At 34.5% G+C, this 20,308-nt stretch overlaps 1 protein-coding gene across 1 annotated transcript in view; it reads left to right on the top strand.

The window, feature by feature from the left end:
* LOC149423571 (protein O-mannosyl-transferase TMTC1-like) overlaps positions 1-20,308 on the top strand; it is a 583,937-nt gene that overhangs the window by 470,710 nt on the left and 92,919 nt on the right. The window contains exon 2 of the mRNA XM_089632018.1: positions 314-491. Coding sequence (XP_089488144.1) covers positions 314-491 — 178 coding nt within the window. The remainder of the gene's footprint in view (positions 1-313; positions 492-20,308) is intronic.

The following is a 20,308-nucleotide window of genomic DNA, read 5'->3' as shown; positions in this document are numbered from 1 at the left end:
ATGACCTATCCTTCCCACTTCAGCGCAAGGCAATGGGTCAAGAGAGGCCAGTTGGAGGGAGAGGTCAAAGGGTCTCCCCAAACCAGCCTCTCGCGATCCGGTCCGCCACGCAGCTGGTTGGCAGACGCATCGTGAACACACCAGTTTAACCCTGGCACCCCTGCTAATTCACCAAACATAGCAAACCACTTGTGGTGGCCTATGGAAGAGGTGTTAATTATTTAATAAATGTTTCCCGGGGCGGCGGTATCCAAAACCGCCTCCCAAATTGTATTTTTATGTAATAGTTATTTTGGAATTTTTACTTTTACAGAGCCAACTTCCTGATGTTCGGCCTGCAGCCCTTCTGGTTCCACTTGACCAATAGCCTGCTACACGCCGCGGCCTGCTTGCTTTTCACTCGGGTCTGCCTCTCCATCGCCCGCCTTCAGAGAACGTTCGCCGCGGTGGCCGGCTTGCTGTTTGCCGTACATCCCATACACACCGAGGCGGTGAGTGGCCTGATTACTTATTTACTTCTACCTAGCCAACCTCCCGATGTTCAGCCTGCAGCCCTTCTGGTTCCACCTGACCAATTTTCACCCGCGTCTGTCTCTCCATCACCCGCCTTCACAGGACCTTCGCCGCGGTAGCCGGTCTGCTGTTTGCGTGCATCCCATACACACCGAAGCGGTGAGTGGCCTGATTAATTACACGCGCTTGACCAACATTGTGCATTCATCTGCTAATGATGCAGAGACCTTTGATGTGCGGCTCACGGCTACAATTATACGGTGCGCGGTTAAGCGTAATTAATTAAAATGATAGGATGTTTGTGCAATTGAAATTCGCTGATTAGCTAATGAAAACGATTTGGCTTTACGACCTGATTTCGTGACATTCAGGAGCGTATCTGAAAGTCATTAAGTGAGATATTTTTTAATAAGTTTTTTGTCTATATTGTTAAGCATTGCAAAGTATTGTTGTGGCTTTCAGAATCGCTCAAATTATCAGAATATTATTTAGTGTTCGGGGTATTCATTTACAAACGAATAATAACAAGTTAACTTAACTTTTAATACAGCTTCTACGTATAAATAATGATGAAACATTCGAGAATTCTAGCCACACCGATTAAAGGTAGCTTAATAGTTTAGTGCAATCGGCCACGTTTTGAAAAGTATTGCAGTTTTGATCCTGGTTGAATGAAGTGATTTTCTGATACAAACAATATAATAGTTTTATAATCCGTTTTTCCGTACTTTGCATAATAACTTACCGCCAGTTCAAAGAAACAGACTCGTTAATGTATGTTAGTAACCATTGTGAAATTTAAATAAACATGTAACTTTTGCATTTTACAGTTCATATTTTTTGTGAACTTTGCCATCAGGGTATATTCAAATTACCCCACAAACAACAAAACGTACAAAGTGACTCTTTGTTCCGTTGTTCCATAAAGCATGTATAAAAAAATGCTAGCGTACCTCAGTTTATAACTTGGCCATTTTACGTTTAAAAAGTTTTGCTTTCAAAGTTAAAAGCTTATTATCGTATAGGGTGAGAACAGTTTAGTGTTTTAGTCTCGTTTTTTACGTTAATCTTTGCCCCTATATTCGAGGAGGTAATTTCTTCGATGTTTTACAAAGTTGTCCTACACTTCTTAAACCTTAATAAATACACACGCCTCGGAAATACACGGAACGTTGATGATTTATTGCTAAAGTTCGTAAAGTATGTAACACGTGATCTCCTATACAGACAGAAAAACTTGGGGAATGTTTCAAATAAGTTCGCATTTAGTCATCGCTCTGACAAGAGTTCTCCAAGTCCCTTAAACTGCGCTCCGATCCAATTCCGCTTCTTATTAATGTTCATTTGATTTGACATTTAAAGCATCCCTTCACTAGCGTTATCCCTTACTTCGCCTAACTTTCTGTGCCTGACGTATGTTACTAATATTACTTTGAAAGTACTAATATACAATGCACCTGCGAAATGAGGTATGGAAACGTGCGATATCTACTTTTGTAAATTTAAAACAACTGGTGTGCTAATTAAATGGTATAACTATCTATTTAATAACTTATGTTCAACATAATGTATTTTTTTACCTACATTAAAAAAAAAAAATAACTCATTTTATGATTTACTCTCACAATTAGATCTACTAAGGTGTTTAAAACTCTAACGGCCGTTGTTCCCAACTTTTCGAACGATCAATATGAGGCTACGATCAGCCTAGTGATTTGTTCAGTAACGTTCGATTCGCCCGTTTCCAAACATCTTTACGGATTATCTTAAGTGGCCCTGCCCACTTTCATAGACAATAAAATGACATCAAAGTAAAAACTTTCAATGTTAAATTAACATTGACGAATTAATTATTGTATTTATTATCAATGCATATATTTTTTTTAAATACTGTAATACATAAACCGATACTTTATATACTTGACTTATATGCCACCGTGTCTTGGCTTCGCGAATATTTTTCACTAGTCATTTGCTGAAGCAGGCTTAATCCAGTAATTTAACCTCCTTAAATTGATTGATCGCTCAGTTGTCACCTTTCCGTTGGAAAGAATGTAGTGTGTTTGAGCAGTGTTGAGCCGAAATTTCAGCTCAACTGTTGATCAGTAGGGTTGGGAACAACGGCCATAAGACGTTTAAGACGGGCTGAGAATCGGCACTTAACGGGAATCGTCCAAATGTAAGATACTGAAACTGGCGCTAATCGGCAATTTGATGGTCATCGAATGTGATAGTATTTGAAACACCCCAACCTAACTGTCATTGTACTTTAAAAATATTTAAATAAATGCATGGGTATGGAATGAACCAAAATCTCCTTTCCGTGAGCCGATCTCTAAGGAGTTATTTTCTATTCACACGATAAAATATTCTCATCAATCTCGGATGAAATATATTATCATTGTCAAGTAATTCGTCGGGAGGAAAACGAACAAGAAGATACTGTAATCCTGGAGATGGTGGAGAAATCATCTATCAACGGCATTTCGCCACTGCGACGCGCATCGTGACACATCCTAATACGTTTCCTCGTACGAGATATACTCGTAGGGGGCAGGGAATAGAAAAGAGCTCAGAAAACTACAGCCCGCGGTCCAAATCCGGACCGCTGCCTATTTTTATCAGGCAGGCAAACCCATAATGGATTTTCAAAGCAAAGAAATTATTTTAATTTAAAATTAAACAGTAACTTTGTAAACATCACTTATGGGTAAATACTTAATGCCGACCGGGTTTCGCTACAACCGTAGCCTCATCAGGGCAGTATTATACCCATACCCATACTGAGGGAGTATTATACTGCCCTGATGAGGCTACGGTTGTAGCGAAACCCGGTCGGCATTAAGTATTTACCCATAAGTGATGTTTACAAAGTTACTGTTTAATTTTAAATTATAATGTCACATCACAAAGTAACCGCTTCATATGAAGAAATTATTTAAAATAAATGCTTTGTATTGTAATTAAGTTTATTTTGTGGAACTCTTTTATAATTTTATGTTTTTCGCATGAAATAATGTTATTATTAATCCATTAAAAAAACTTTTTATTTATAAAGAAGTTCTGCTGTTTAATTATTATCACGAATAACAGTTGTTTCAAGATTTGTATTATTTCATATTTTTGCACACTTCATAACAAGAAGGAAGTCTCAGTCTACATGATATTTTGAAAAACCACCCCAATCCCCTTTTCCCACCCCTCATACCAGAATTTCTATAAAACTTGATGAAATCTTGACTTTCAAAATAAGAGGAAAATTACTGTCTATATTTGATTTCTAAAAACTCTGCGTAAAGCCCGGGCAATGTCGGGGGCTAGTTGTAAATAAAAACATACAATGTTGGGAAACGGCCGATTATATATTCACTACAACATCTTAAAAATTGTCATTAATATCAAAACAGCCAGTGTTCAACGCTTTGTCAAATAAAAGAGCTAGTGTTTAAGGGTTCAAAAGGTTCAAAGATACAAAGTTTCCATTTTAAAAATTGCGTTTATAAAGAAGCTGAGTCTTACTGATGAACAAAACGAAATACAACTTATTTCCACACTCTAGGTCCTGGCGGAAGTAATTTCCCCGAGGCTGTTGATCAATGACGCTAGCTCCTCGGAGCTTCTTCTATTGAAATACCAGTAGAACAAGGATAGCATCCCCCCCTTGACCCGTGCTCTAAAGATTGAAAACTGTTTGACAAGATGGGAGAATCTATCAAACGGATCACCAGTTTCTGCACAGAGTCGAGGGTTTTCTTTCAGGTATTTTGGGGCTCCAGATGAGAGGTAGCTGCCAAATTCAACACGGTCGCATGGGGCGTAATTGCGATTTGTACAGAGTTGGTAGTTGTATACTATTACAGTGTCTGCTGGCCCTGTACAGGACCGCCCAGCTTCTGAGAGGCTAACTTAACTCTGGCTTCGACAGAGCCCCCGTACTGAGCTGGTCACTTAGAGTGACACCAAACATATCAATAGAAAGTCTGTTGGAACGATTGCTTCCGTTAAAGGGGACAAGATTTACATTTCGATATCTTTTCGACGTAATCAGACATGATTGGGTGTTTGAAACATTATATTCGACTAGGTTAATCTTCCCCAAGAGGAAACTCTCTCCAGGTAACCGTTCATTCTCTGCTTCAAAGTCCTCCGATCGGTTGGAGTCTATGTGCCCTTTGGGGGCTTATCAAACAAAAATCTATAATGAAATGTACTGTCATCCAAGTAACATAGAATTGGTGCACGGTTCCATGATAACTTAATACAATGACAATTCAGCATACCTTTAAAAAGTGATTTAAAGTCATTAAAAGCGAAGAATATATATCTATAAAAATAACTTAAGAAACCTCTTTCACTTAGTTTTTGTTTTGTTTTGTTTTTTTTTTTTTTTTATTTGTATAAAGATTACATACAATATTATTTATACCCGCTAAGCTACTGCAAGTAGCTTGTCAGCAGGAGATTAGTTCACTTTTCAATTCACTTTTCATGACTTTATATCCCTTTTTTAAGGTTTGTTGATTTGCCAGTTACCGTGTAGACTGGATACAGTAGTGTAGAGCGTAGGTGGAGAGCATAGAATAAAGAAGAAAACTGGAAGTGCCTTACATACAAATTATAATGGAAACAAATGTGACACTGACCATTCAACACACGGTCTATCTTTCTTACGCTTCCCTGAAATTGTATACCGCCATCCTATTTGAATTTCGTGAAACACATTTTTGCACGGCAATATAGGCTCAAATTAGGCTTACATTTGGATCACGAAACACGCTCACTAGACACTTCTTGTGTTGTACTTTATCTATGGTGTCGAGTAGCGGTTCCCAATTCTTTTCGACTATGGAATCCTAAATGAACGACCTTCTCTTGGCGGAACCTCTACTTCTATAAATAAAGTTAATTAGCAATTGTGAAGATCTACCTTCTCATTAAACTGATTGTTTGGTTATGTATCGTGTTTGACTTATACACTTTACTTGGAATAAAGACTACAATCATTTTGAAAAATTTTAATGGGAAGCATAGAATTTTTCAATCATTTTGTTGATAACAGTTTTAAAAAAAGCTTTTATGTCCGACAGTTGAATCCGCAGATCTGGAGAGGCATCCTATCTAGTTTCCAGTTTCGATTGGTAAGTCGAGACAATGGGAAGCGTGATTTCTGCAACACGCCCACGCCCTAACTCTCGGAACATCTGCGACCCTTCCACAGAACCCCGGGGCTCCATGGAACACCTTTTAGGAACCTCTGGTGTAGAGCAACACAGCGGAGTGTGGGCGAAAGAACGCTGCGGGCAAACACGTCCATGACGGACTCTATTATATTCAAGTCGATCCAGAAGACTCCATCGATTCATTCTTCCGCTTCGTTTTATTATGGAACGTATTGCAGAGCGGAAAAACAATTTCTCGATTCTTCAGAATTTCCGTGGCGAGATATATTACTACCCGGGTTTACAATTTATTTACTACATCAACTTCGGGCCCGCAGCTCGCAGCTTATTTTGAATAATATGTTGAATATTTAAATGAAAAATGTTCGCGGCGCTCCCACCTTTGTTTTGATCCTCCATTCGAAGTGTAAACATTTACTTGTAAACAGTGACTTGGTAATTCAAAAGAAAACATTTTTTTGATTATCTTTTGGGATATCGAGGAATAATAGTGTTTTATTTTTTAATATTTTGCAGATAAAATGCTTTAGGGAAAAGTTCAAAGTAGAGTAACACAAAAATGATATAAACATTATTGATATCAGGGTAATAATTCATGTGTATAATAGAAAACAAAATTTCATTTTTTATAATTTTAAATCTTAATTTTTTATTTAAAGATGTACTCCCATAAAAAGATATGCTTGTGTGTGGGAGAGAGATGTTATTTATGTATTTATTAAGAAGAGTTTTATCACTGTGATTAACAGTAGTATTTTATTAAATGATGTGTTATGGTATGTTTATTTTGCCAGGTGGCAATTCCATAGTTGGTATGAATCTCGAATATCGAAACAATTTCTCCAGTGCATAGCAACTGAAAATTCAATTTTTTAACCAAATTTTTCACAGGAAACTTTATTTTTTCTTGGTTATAGACATTTTTACCAGTACACGTACAGACTAAAGAGCCGTTAATGCGGAGGTAACCGAACAAGATGGCCGCCCAACATAGTAATCGCAGAGTTATGGCGTCCATCTTGTAAATTATTAATACAATTTGAATATCGCAATGAATTTTGAGACGGACTGTCTTATTTATTTCCATTAGTGCACATTATTTTTTTTATATTTCCTTTTACTATATGAGAAGTTACAACTTCACAACGCGGTATGATCTGAATTATAATTATTAATGACTGTGTTTGCGAAACTTCAGCAACCATGCATAATAATAATATTCCATCTGACAGCGGAGGATATGGGTTACGTCATTTGATCCTTGATGTTTATTTGTTTTGGTTTTATTGATATAGGATATTTACTCACGCGGTACAGGATCGAGCTTCCCCCGATGTCGGCTTATGATTATTGAAAGTATCCTTTCTTTTAGCAAGTATGAGCTTTTTCTACTTCCTTCCGCACGTGTACACGCTAGAGACAGGAGTAAAAAACCTTCCAGTGGAATGCAGTGAACACCTGAAACAGTGATTATTTTTAAACATTTGTGTTACTTTGAACGAAGATAATTGGCATCATTCAAAACCCTAAATACTTAATATGAAAAAATATATTAATTCAGAGAATCTTAGTATTATTTAACTTATTACCAATCCCGTTAAGTAAACGTTATCTAGACATATCAGATTGGCAGTGGCATTTTATTTAATTTCCTATTCTAAAGGCTCAGCAAATTACGGTTAGAGTTCAAATATTGCTGTGGGTATTTTCGTACTCCTATTCAAAACTCAAACGCAGAGTGGTAAATACTTACTTATAAAAGGACGGGTTGTTTTACAGAATTTTAACAATTTATCATATTTCAAAATTGATTTTCCAGTTTTATGAAGGTTCTATTCAAGTTCTGTAATTATTTCAGTTTTGTGAAACAACTTTCCAATAATTATAAAATAACATAACTTGAATAGAACCTTGTCAGAGCTTGAAAATCGACTATGAAATTTGATGAATTTTTCAAATTCTGTGAATCAACCCGTCCTTAAGAATCACCTGATAAGACACCGCCATTCAGTATCAAAACGTTGCCAATTTTTTTTTTCAATTATTAAGACGTATTTAGTGAGCAGATCTGAAAATCAACTTTCCTCTGTCTCATCTACTACACCAACATACCTTTTTAGCCTTCCCAAACTTCCCCATTTTGCCATGATCTTTCTGACTCGGTGCAGTGTACGGTTTTCACATAAAGTTAGGTAAGCATGTGAAAAGCTTTTTTCAAAAAATGTAGGGATCATTATTTGCTTTAGAAACTAGCATTTCTAAGTAATATTATAACAATAAGACAGACATGTACAGACTACACATATCTCTGGAAGTACAGTACAAGTATATAAGATAGGGTTCTCCGAAACACACATTCCTGGCAACTGTTTAAAAGTTGTGCCTGGGATAAGATAGTTTGGATGTGCTTAATTCCTGAACCGCTGTAATAAAATTCCTCTTGTACTTTGAGCGCGTATTCCCTCTGCTGCGCACTTCTGCGGCCCTGCGGCAAAACTCAATGAAAATATGAGGCATATTTATTTACTTTGACCAAATCTCTAAAACATCTTATGGGCCCGGGTGGGTTTTGAAATTGGTATTCATCTGAATATCAAGGGGGATTACATTGGGGAAATCTTACACTTGAAAAAATAAGAGTAGCTTTTAATTTATTTATTCAAAAGCATTTTTTTTAAACTTAGTGCCCTTTATTTGTAGAGTTATATATTGACGCGTTTAACATATGTTGTATGCTCGCGGGGTAATTCTATCTACAGCAGGAAACAAATGATAGCTTTACGCTTTACTCGGGTGCATTAAGACAATCTAACCTAACCTTACCTTGTCACAGAGCAGAAATCGGTTTCTTTTTCCGAAGCAACAAAGTCTCCACGAATAGTAGTTCTAATGTAATGAAAGTTGCATAAATTTTCCGTCCAGAATTTTGTCCATCATGAGCGATGGTGCTCAATTATAATTGATAATGTTTGGATATTTGGTAAAAAAAAATACACGAGAGTACTTTACAAGTGTCTACGCCGATGGTGCTTTACAATTACCATATCAATGTTTGTTGTGTTATTTTACTACTATGATAAAAATCATTTTGATAAGAGAGCATTGAAATTCGGTCGAAGCCAGGTAGTCCCTACCAGTTGTTAATTAAAAGTTTTTATTCATGTAAATATCCATTTTTAACATGAAAGAAGAATTCAGCTCACAAACAATTTGTTAAATTTGTAGGTTTCTTCAGTAAGAATATTTTTTGTTTGAAGACACTGGTTTATTTTATAAAATATTACAATACATTCACTTGCAAAATGTAATATATTTACTACCCGGTTTAAAATAGATTCCCCCAGATTATCACAGACCTTGCTGTTTTATTAAATTTGGTTGAGAATGACTCGCAATAACAAAAACATGCATTTATATAATGACGGCCGGCATAGTCCAGTGGTAACGCATTGGACTGCCATTCCGAAGGTCGCGGGTTCGAACCCGGCGTGCGCAAATAAATTTTATTTGATTAATTTGTGTTATTTCACAGTTAATTAATTAAAATAATATATAGTATATTTGCGGCACGTTCCATAGTGGAAGATACTACCAGTATCGCCCTGGTGTAAGACCACCATTCAGAATTGAAACGTTGCTCCAAATGGCTTTAGCCGTGTTTAGTGACTAGTTCTGAATAGCCAGGTACTTCCCCACCTTCCTCTTTCCCTTCCCCACTTACCTTCAGCCTCACAACATCCCCCAATTGGGGATGCCATAGTCTCACTGGCTCCAGACGGGAGCAGTTGGGACTCTTGTGAGGTATTCACTATAAAAAATATATATATATATTTGGCCAACTGATACAACCAACAAAAATGACCCCCTGCTGAGCCTTCTGTCAGCGAATTTGGGTAGCAAGGAATCTACTTCACCGACTGTCAGTGTTGCCAGAAAATAAAAACTAATTACCTCAGTATATAAGTACTTGAAAAATAAACACAATTTGTTTCATTCTGAATTCGAACAAGAACAAAAAAAAACATAAACACACCCACCTAAGCATGGAAATCTCTTATCATGTTCAGCGAACAAACAGCAGAAGCATTTAAATTCAATTCTACATTTTTAAAATAATGCAAATAAACGTATATATATATATATATATACGAACGCATACGCGCAAAAAAAAGCCCCGCAATATTGCCGCAAACAAACAAATAACTTTGGAATCAAACAAAAGATCGTGAAAAGCTACCGACCACATTACCTTTCCAAAGCTTACCTGAGCCTCAAAATATGGAAAAATTGCGTTTTTAATACGTCTTACCTCGCGGTCTGAGTGCACTCATAAATTCATTTAATATTCTTTTTCCGGCAAACTTCAGGTACTATGAAAAGTTTCAATTTAAAATGTCCCTTAAATTCGTGTAGTGGTTGTTGTGTAGAAAATAATTATATCACCAATTTTAATTGTGAACAACCTTCGAAATTTAACATTGAAACTATTTTTGTTTGAAAATAATTTTAAATATAAACACACTAGTAATTATGCAAGGAAATGTACCGGTAAGGGTAGCAGTAAATATGAAATGGCATAAATTAAATTTTTGGTTTTGTTCTTCTTTATGTAGAGCCAGTGCTATATGCTCGCTATACACGAAGCTTCATCTTGTTTAGCCTCCGCGCTCAAGTACCTATCATCCGGACAGCTGGAATATTAAGTAGAATATTAACCGGAAGATGCTTCGGATAATTAAAATACCTTTTTACTTTACAAAAAGTGCTACCGCGATATTTATACCTTTTAAATACGTTGAAGAATAATACGTATAGCATCACCAGCAACATAGCAGCAACAACCGGTTTATCTCGTTTGATGGGTTGCGAACGCCTATGGGCCTAGATTAACGCGATATAAAATGGTCCGTTATGTTTTGAATAAAAAGTTTTTATGCGAAAATCAGCTTTTCGTTTGGAAATACTATGCGATTTAATTTGTTATCTGTTATCATACACGTGATTTAGTGAAACCATTTAACATAGTACAGATAAGAAATCTGCATTTTTTTAGCCAATTGACGCGACGTTCTATTTTAGATTTATTGGCTGTCATCATCTGTGATATGTTTCATGATTGATAATCGAAGTAATTTCGGTGTTGGTTGATTTCAGTTACTGTTAATGATTTTTTTTGCAATGTGCTCGTATGAACCATAATAATTCTTTTACGGCAAAATGTAACCAAAGGATTTGTACTAAAAATTGTTAGCTAAAATCCCACTTAGACAGTGACCTCCTTCTTGTTTCGAAGGCCAAGTATGCAAATTTTCATCGTTTTCGTAATAAAACTGTAGATTTGTATAAAAGTCAAATTCACGTATATTTACAGGTATAAAGTATATAGTTGCCATACCATAGGAATATGGACATGATTAAATTGTTATTTCATGATAAAATCATTATAAGATTTTTTTTCAGGTCACTGCCATGGTAGGAGTTAAAAAATATATTTGCAGATATTTTTTTATATTAATATTTTCTGTTTTTTAGGTACCCACCGCTATTCTCCATGTCTCTAAATAATTATTGAAATAATATTGTTTATTTTCAATATCTTGAAATTGTATGTTGCTTTAACGATTTTACAATCAGAATTCGTTCTAAATAATCTCATAAATATTCATAAAAATAGTGAAAATATCTCTTGGTTTCCTCTGCGAACTTGGTTAAGATGACGCAAGAATAAGAGCGAGAACCAGAGTGGGAGGAAGAGCTACAAAGTCAATCGCGCCAAGTTGGTTGTCAGTGTCATTAGTGGAAGTCAGATATCGGAGTGCAAGGGTTCGCCGGAGAGACCGGAAATAGCGCAGATTCAGTCACGGGGCGAGGGACTTAATTACATTTTAATTACTGTTTTGAACGAATTGTTCCGAGATGCGCCCAGTCGCCCGCCACATAGTGCACTAATGTGTCGTGCTAAAGTAATAAATTCTTACGTTAAGTATAATTCCAGAGATTACTTTCAAAGATACTCCAAACTTTGTAGTCTGAATTCAAAGATGTTACTTTTCGCGAAAACAATTCCATGAATTCTACGATGTTATTGCGGTATATGGGCTCTTCTTTACGTGAAAATATTTTTTATATAAGAATAAAATAAGTATGAACCCGGATATTTATCCAATTACGGTTCGATATATTTTACCCCCCAAAGGAAATTTAATAAAAGATATCTGATGCCTAATTTCTTATAATTTTATTAATTCAATGACCATCTTCAAAAATTACAAGTCTTAAGGGGGTTTATTGAGAACATTGCTTTTAATAACAGGGGAGAATATGCTTTTAAATGGGGGAATCTCAATTCAAAACGATTCGCGGAATAATCCGTTGTATCTTGTGCGTCGTTTATCTCTTTTTCAGGGACCTGGAGCTTAATTAATTATTATTTCGTGAAAGTTTTTAGTGCAGTCCCGGAAATCCAATAACGAGGTCAAGAAGCAAGATACTTCCAGAGTGGAAGATACTCTCAGTATCGCCCTGGTGTAAGACCACCATTCAGAATTGAAACTTTGCTTGAAATGGCTTTAGCCGTGTTTGGTGACCAGATCTGAATAGCCAGGTACTTCCCCACCTTCCTCTTCCCCATCTCCCTCCCCTCCCCAATACCCTCAGCCTCACAACATACCCCAATTGGGGATGCCATAGTCTCACTGGCTCCAGACGGGAGCAGTTGGGACTCTTGTGCGGTATTACTGTAAAAAAAAAAAAAAACTACAGGGTTTCGTAATGACGCTCTAAAGAAATGCCATCACTAGCGTAACTAGGACTTGTTCGCAACTATTTGTTAGATTACCTTTACCACGGGATCTGATTTATCATCCCGCAGACGGAGCTAGCACCAAGCACCAGGAGACAAGAAGGAGACTGGTACCACCGCGACCGCAAAGGCAGTGGAGTGGAACAGCGCATTTTACTAATTGCACACCTAATCTTTTATACGTAATTGCGTATTTTGGTGAGCATGCTTCACTTACAATAGCCGCCATTTTGATAGACCGACCACCAGTCCTAATGAGAAAACTAAACTGGAGATGTGTGTCGAGTAGCAAATCTAATTAATATGCCACCATTTTTCCAGACTGATCACTAGTCTTAGTGAGAAAACTGAACTGGAGATGTGTATCGAGTAGCAAATCTAATTAATATGCCGCCACTTTTCCAGAACGATCACCAGTCCTGATGAGAAAAGCGAACTGGAGACGTGTGTCAAACAGCAAATCTAATTAATATGCCGCCATTTTTCCAGACCGATCACCAGTTCTTATGAGAAAAGCAAACTGTAGATGTGTTTCAAACAGAAAATCTAATTAATATGCTCCCATTTTCCCAGACCGATCACCAGTCCTGATGCGAAAAGCGAACTGGAGACATGTGTCTAGTAACAAATCTAATTCATATGCTGCCACAAAGCTCCACTTATTTCCTTATAAATATTAAATTACACTTTCGACGATAATTTTTGCTCTTTTATCTGAGATTTTTTTTCCCATTTAGAAATATTTAAATTACGAGTCATATTTCTCTAGGTAAAATGTAACGTCAAAAATTCCATCGCTCTCCGCCGTTCGTTTAATTCTCGGATCTTCCGATGAAAATATATATTAATACGACGCGGTTTCCTTTTGAACGCTTTGTAATGATATTACATTAAACAAAATTTGAGTTCCTCAAAGGAAAACTTACTGAAGGAATTTAATATGTTTAAAAATGAATTTATTAATGTCGCGAAGTTAAAATTGAAGTAGGATTTTGTTTAAATTTTCTACTCTGATTTCAATATGCTGAATTCCCTTTATAGAAGATGACTTGCGGAGGTATCTTTTGTAAATCTTTGTAACACAATATTCATACTGTTTTATTTGTTACCATTTTTAGCGTAGGTACCTAATAACATCCATTATAACCCGAATAAGGCATGTGTTCTTTGTTTAGTTTCGCTTGAATATAAGCAATTATAACTCTGAACTACGTTGTAGTTATATTTCAATACACATAATGTAAAATGTATCACAGAGAATGTTAATGAAAGTCCTAAACACTGATGGTAACTTACCACAGTAAGATAAGGCCGGGCTGGAGACGTCAGTTTGGGGGCGCCCTTTGTGTTTGTTCGTGGAAAATTTACGTTCATTCCCTTCTTACGTTTTATGAGGTGCTATTGCCAACTTCATAGTAATGTCAAATGAGCTTAAAGTAACACTGGAGCTATTTCATGGCAGGAAAGTTGAAATAATGGCGGTACAAAAACTTGTTGAGTCGTGATAAAAAACATTCCGCTTCGCTTTTTGTACAGTTTGTTTATTATGTGACAACAATTAATTCCTTCATAAAATAGGCAAAATTTGAAAAATTAAACAAGGTATAAAATTATAAAATTTTGATAACTCGATCACATCAAGAGGGTTGACAAATACCAGATTATCAAATTTAAAAACCAGGGAAAGATTTATGAATTTACGTGACTGGTGCCAACGGTTCATTCGGGATGCAGTCAGGGTGGTGAAGATGGACTTGACAGTGTTTAACCTCCGATGGGAGATTTACTATATCAGTAACCTTACTGAACTTGGAAAGTATAAGAAAGGCTATATAAATAAACATTTCTCAAGGGTTAGGACACCCGCATGTTGCAATAAAGAAATGTTTAAATGCAATGAAAAAGAGGGTCTTGAACGAACAATTTAAAATCTTGATTGTTCAATTTCGCTTGAGTTAAATAATAAAATGAAACACATTATTTTTGTTAGAGAATTTCATTTTTGAGTATCATTGATTTTACATCTCCGCTTTCGATCAACCCCCTTCCTTTGCGAAGATTTAAATATTTGCGAATCTTGCAACACCTCTATTTTTGATAAATCTCGGCTTTATTTAAGTCACGTCGGAAGTTCTGCGCGTAACTAAAAATTACAGCAGCCTCCAGGACTGAAATGAAAATTGAAATCGGAAATTGTGACGGATCTGGCGGTAGCGGAAGGAAGCGGGTAAACAACCCGACAAAATATCCACTGGAAAAACTAGGCTGTGTCTCTGCCTTCCGCGGCACGTCCTCGCCCCGAGTGCTATCCTATTTCACAGGGACTTTATTCTAAATATCTTCTGGATACTTTACTCACGGAATCAAGTGACAAGAACTTGAATGTCAAAACATGATCTTAATAATAAATCAACAACAACACTTTCTGGTGACGTGATGTGACTGTAATTCCGATGTGTAAAGAATTTTCTTTCAGTAGAGTACCCACACGAGACAATTATCTTCTGAACAAAAAATCTGGAGTTTAATATTTTTATGTAACAAACAAAACTTGATTTGATTCTAAAATTCATTCATACTTCTTTAACATTCAGAGACACACATTTTTATACTATTCTAAAATTAATTTACATTTATATAAATCACGTTCAAAGCGTGCAAAACTCGCGAGCCCCGCGAATGCGAATTTTGAAAAATATCATTTGTGAGATACTTTTCAGCGGAGGTTCTACGTTACAGCCAAATGTGTTTCAAATTCATTACATAAATGCGTGCTGCGGCGCAGTTTATTTTAGAAAGTATACAATGCTATTAATTCTCCTGAAAAAAGTTTAATCTAAAAGCTTTTAAGCGTTCAACGCTTGCCCCAAGCGGGCCGCACAATGCACTGCATCCATTTTCCCTGTTTTACATTATTTAGATATTATGTATATTTTCATTCCGACGCCTTCGTAGAAGTAAACGTGTTTTATTTCCATTGCTCTTGTTTGCATTGGCTAATGTGCACGGCATTCATTTTTACCTTTTCAATATTCTTTTTTTTATTAATACATTAGAAATATATTTTAAGTATTATTTGGTAATGTCAGCCACCTGGATTACCTGAGTTGGTTGCTGAGGCCCCCATTTTACAGTTGTATGTGACAAATTGTAAGTAAATAAAAAATGTTTGTATTAAAATTACGTTAAAACGAATTTAATTGAAATATTAAGATATAAAATTTTAATTATTAAGATAGTTATAAAAACTAGGCAATATGTATGTTATTATTATTTCGGTTGTGTATGATATGTATTAAGCAAGCAGTTATTTTTTTATTATTTTAAGATATATTTTTTATTCATTCTTTTTTGTTTTTCAATCCATATTTCAATTTTTTCCTCCTTTTTGTGTCGAGTTCAAACGGAAAATGTTCATAAATTGAGTTTATTTATTAGACATCTTTATGCGATAATGCCGCATAGTGTCATCCCTTCAACGTACCTTTTTTATATTTTCTTCAGTTAACCTCTTCCGGCATGATTTTTAGCAAATTTGAAGAAAAAATATATATTTTCAACTTTTATTATATTTTAGTTGTTAAGATTAATATAAATCAAATAAAGTAAATTCCGTCGCATATATTATATTGAAAAAAAGTTTATTTCGTCTGCCAGATAAACTCAATAACATAATGATTTTATCCAAATTTGTAGTTTGGAGACAAACGACTGGAAGTTGTTTTAATGAATTAAAAATTACAAGCATGCCTTGATTCAAATAATCGATTATTATCACTTCTGGTCTTAACTGGGGGTACTATTTGGCCCTTGCTCCAGGGTAGAATATTCACAAAATCACCCTGATATGAGGCCATAAATGTTTGAAATTAAACTTCGTTTAAAATGGATTTAGCCATATTTATGTATTTTTCATTAACGCTCTGTCGGGTTTTACAAGGAAATATGACTATGTATTTATGTAGGTATAACAGGATTCATGGATGATACTTGGATAATAGCACAACTATATTTAAAAAAATAATTCAAATACTTATACTATGATTAACATCAAATTCAAATAATATGATATTGTAAATAAAGCGAAGCTTCAAATATAAAAATAAGTATGTACATTTTACATTCGTATATGCATACAAATATTCATATTTGTTGCAAACCAGTAAAACTTATATCAGGAAAATAATTTACAAGTAAGCTATATATTATATAAGAGAAGAATTAAAAAAGAAGAAAAATTATTTCTTTTGTAACTATGGAAAAAATCAAGTTAATAAGTAATAGCAAAATACCAATGCTGTAATTAATCAGGATTTTTAATAATAGAACCTATAATGGTAAATAAATCAAAGTTAATCATAAATAAATATAAAGCAAGTATGTTCGTACATGCGTACAGTCATTAAAATGTGTGTTAAAAATAAATAAATCTAAAAATGAGTATGCAATATACTCGTAGGAAGGTAAAGACATAGATTTAAAAAAAAAACAATAAATAATTAAAGTTAATAACGAGCAACCAGCCCTGAAATTAGTTGCCTTTTGAAATCCACAAAATTATTGACACCAAGTTCAGAGCGTTTGTTTGCAAGTGATGAATTCTTGGAATTGGTGAATGAATAGAGTAGCTAGTATTGAAGTTTTTGTTACATTTAAATGTTTATTCGCTTCTATTTTGTCTGGCAGGTACTTGTATTATAATATTTTTGGGCAAGTATATCCATATAAATTAATGCCAATAATTAAAGGCTGTCAATAGAGTTTAATATGTTTTTTATAAAAATAATTAATCAGTTAAAACTCTTTTATCTGATAGTTTGAGAAGTCTGGTTTCGGTACGTAAGTTATTTTATTGATTTTAATATTATTGAGGTATTTTACTATAGGTTTCTTGTAACTTATTATAAACATGTAATCTAGGTACAAGTAAGTATCTAAATGACTGATATTATTGTTTTAATTAAAAATAATTTTTGATCGAGTAGGTTTAGTTGGTATGTTGAAGGTGACCAGGCTTAATAAATCAGGACTTATATTAATTAAGTGCCCAAATCTAAACAACTTCCAAATATGCATGCATATTTTCTCTTTCTTTCTCCTTTCTCCACTTCCTAGTAGTAGCATCTTTCAAATGTGTATCTCATAATTCAACTAATTCCGGGCACTTATTTTTGGATATCAATTAAAATATAAATACTTTAATTTCAATATATTAATTTCAATACAACTGCTTTATCCGGATAAAATACATAGAACATAAAGGTTTAAACTTTGGTTTGGACCGGTCGGTGGCCGGTGTAGTGTGTTCAATTCCTCGGCTGGCTAAGTCCTCCATCACAACACAAGCAACATTTTCCGCTTACTGTGGTGGTAGTAGGAGATTATCAAATATTGTCAGGTTATTCGTAACCCGGGAATGTTTGTCTTTCTTTAAAAAAAAACTATTTATTTAGCATTATATTTCAAATACGTTTTAAGCTAATATTGACTGAAGCAACTTCTGATAACTAACACAAATTATTGAATCATGTAAAATCAATACCCAGATCGCTACATATTAGTAAACATCCCAAGTAAATAAATATTTACGTACCACAAGCTCTATACCAGCATCTGCGTTCAATCAAGATTTTTTTTTGCTATTTATGAAAAATCCGAGAGAGGCTTTTTTAAGCAAAATGTATGAAGAAAGGGTCTCGCGGGGCAAGTTTTAAACGTAATTCTTATTCATAAGATATCCCCGGACTAGCGACCTCTTTTACCAGGAAATTTCAAGCCAACTAATGAGTTCTGAAATACTTTTTACAACCTTATTATGCTCACAATATTTATATCCTTCAAAAACATTTCACTTGTAATCTTTAACAAATTTCTTCTCATATTTGGAATTGAGTCTCATAAAAAAGAAATTTTAAAATTTAATTTAAAGACGAAATGTTTTTAGTGATTTTTGAAGATTGTGGATCTTACGTAGTATCTTTCTCAAAATCACAATATTATCATTTATTTCTGATATTTTATTTTAACATATATAATTACTTTGATGTTTTGATTAATTTGAAGTAATTCCGAGAACTTAAAAATTATGTAAAATGGTGTTGGCTGAATTCTCCGGCTTCTTTAAACTTTTGGTAACTAATTTCGCATTTACGTGTCCATTGAAATGTGCGTTTACGCACACGTTTGCATAATGCATGTGATTCTCTAAAAGTTAAATAGGACCCTGCGAAATGCTTGCCAGATATAAACAGTTACACCGGAAGCTCCCATATAGGTTTCTAGTATCTATCATATTCCCGGAATAATAGGCATTGTGAAGGGTAATTTATAAACTTTCTTTGTTATCTTCGTGTGTCTCTTGTTTCTTCTTGTAAAGAAAATGTATATCGCGCCGCGTCAAAATGTTTGTTTAGCAGTTATTAAACAAGTATGTGTCAAAGTGTTACTTTTCCTCTGAATTAAATTTATATTCCTTCTCCTAAATGTGCCGTTACAGATTTACGAAGCGAAACGAAAACATTTTCAACAAAGATTTTATAGAATGGTTAAAAAAATATATTACTCTTTTTCTGGCTCAATATAATTTCCTGTACCATACTGTGGGGAAATAAGTACAGCACGCTGTATAGACCAATAAATCACACTTTGAATATATTTTTATTTTGACACCGTTTTGCGTTATTAGGTAATGGAAAGAGCAGACCACGAAAATAATCTACGTAGCTTTAGTAATTGACTTGACAACTTATTTTTTTGATAGAAAAACATTTTAGAAGGGAAATAAAGTCATTATTATTTTAAAGGCCACTGTTCTTTTTCGTCATTGTTTTTAACTCGCCCTTCTATGTAAAATTAAATTAAAATTTATAAATTTAACACCGGCCATTATTAAATTATATTTGCTTGACTCCAACATAAAAAAAATATCCCATCCTTATTATCATTAAACACTGCACAGTTAAATTAATTAAATTTCAGTAGTTCTATTATTTAAATTACCGAAAAAAGCAAACGATACAAAAATTTTGAACAATGTAAATAAATATAGAACGAAACAAAGAAATGGCTTGACATTATGCAAATAAAAGAAGTTATTGTTTTTAACTTGATTTATATATATATACGTCGACCGGTTAATGTCAACCTTCATCAGGACAATAAACATATAAACTAAAATACGGTAGGTAAGTTTTTAGATTCTCAAAAAAATAAGCAAAATACGGTAAATCGAAAGATTTAAACAATTACAGTCCAAGTACATATCCATGATTTATTTTGAGATGTTTTTCCGCCCAACTCTATTTTTTCATCTGCCCTGCCTGGGATTTAACAACGACTACCTTTAATTTCTTTTGGTCGTCTTCCACTACATTCTCGTCATTTATCCTTCGGTTTTCCATTGCCCAACCCAATATCATGTGCCATTTGGTATATTATCGGATGCTTTCGTTCGTCTCTTTTCTTGTGTCTAATATTTACCTTTACCGTTCGTACGTTAAAAATTGAACGAAAAATGTAAATGCTTTTTACGTAAAATAATTAATCTTTAGGAAGAGTTAAATAATGTAAATATGTTTTTCACAAATGAGCCCAAGCTTTGTGGCTTTGCCGGATCTCTCATTATTATTTATTTTATTTGTTGGTTTATCAAAAAAGAAATTTATAAAAATCGCCACACGCAAGTATTCAGGGTTCTACAACCCGTAATTAATAAGAGTTCTCAGATACATATAAATGTTTCATTTTTGACGCTTTCTTCACGTACATTCACATTTTTGCTTGACTTTGTGATTTTTTTGAACTTTTTTAAATC

Source organism: Hesperophylax consimilis, chromosome 5 (genome assembly GCF_061612785.1).
Source record: "Hesperophylax consimilis isolate HC1 chromosome 5, BYU_Hcon_1.0, whole genome shotgun sequence".
NCBI lineage: Eukaryota > Metazoa > Arthropoda > Insecta > Trichoptera > Limnephilidae > Hesperophylax > Hesperophylax consimilis.
The sequence above is the reverse complement of the archived record's forward strand: the minus strand, read 5'-3'. Positions and strand labels throughout refer to the sequence as shown.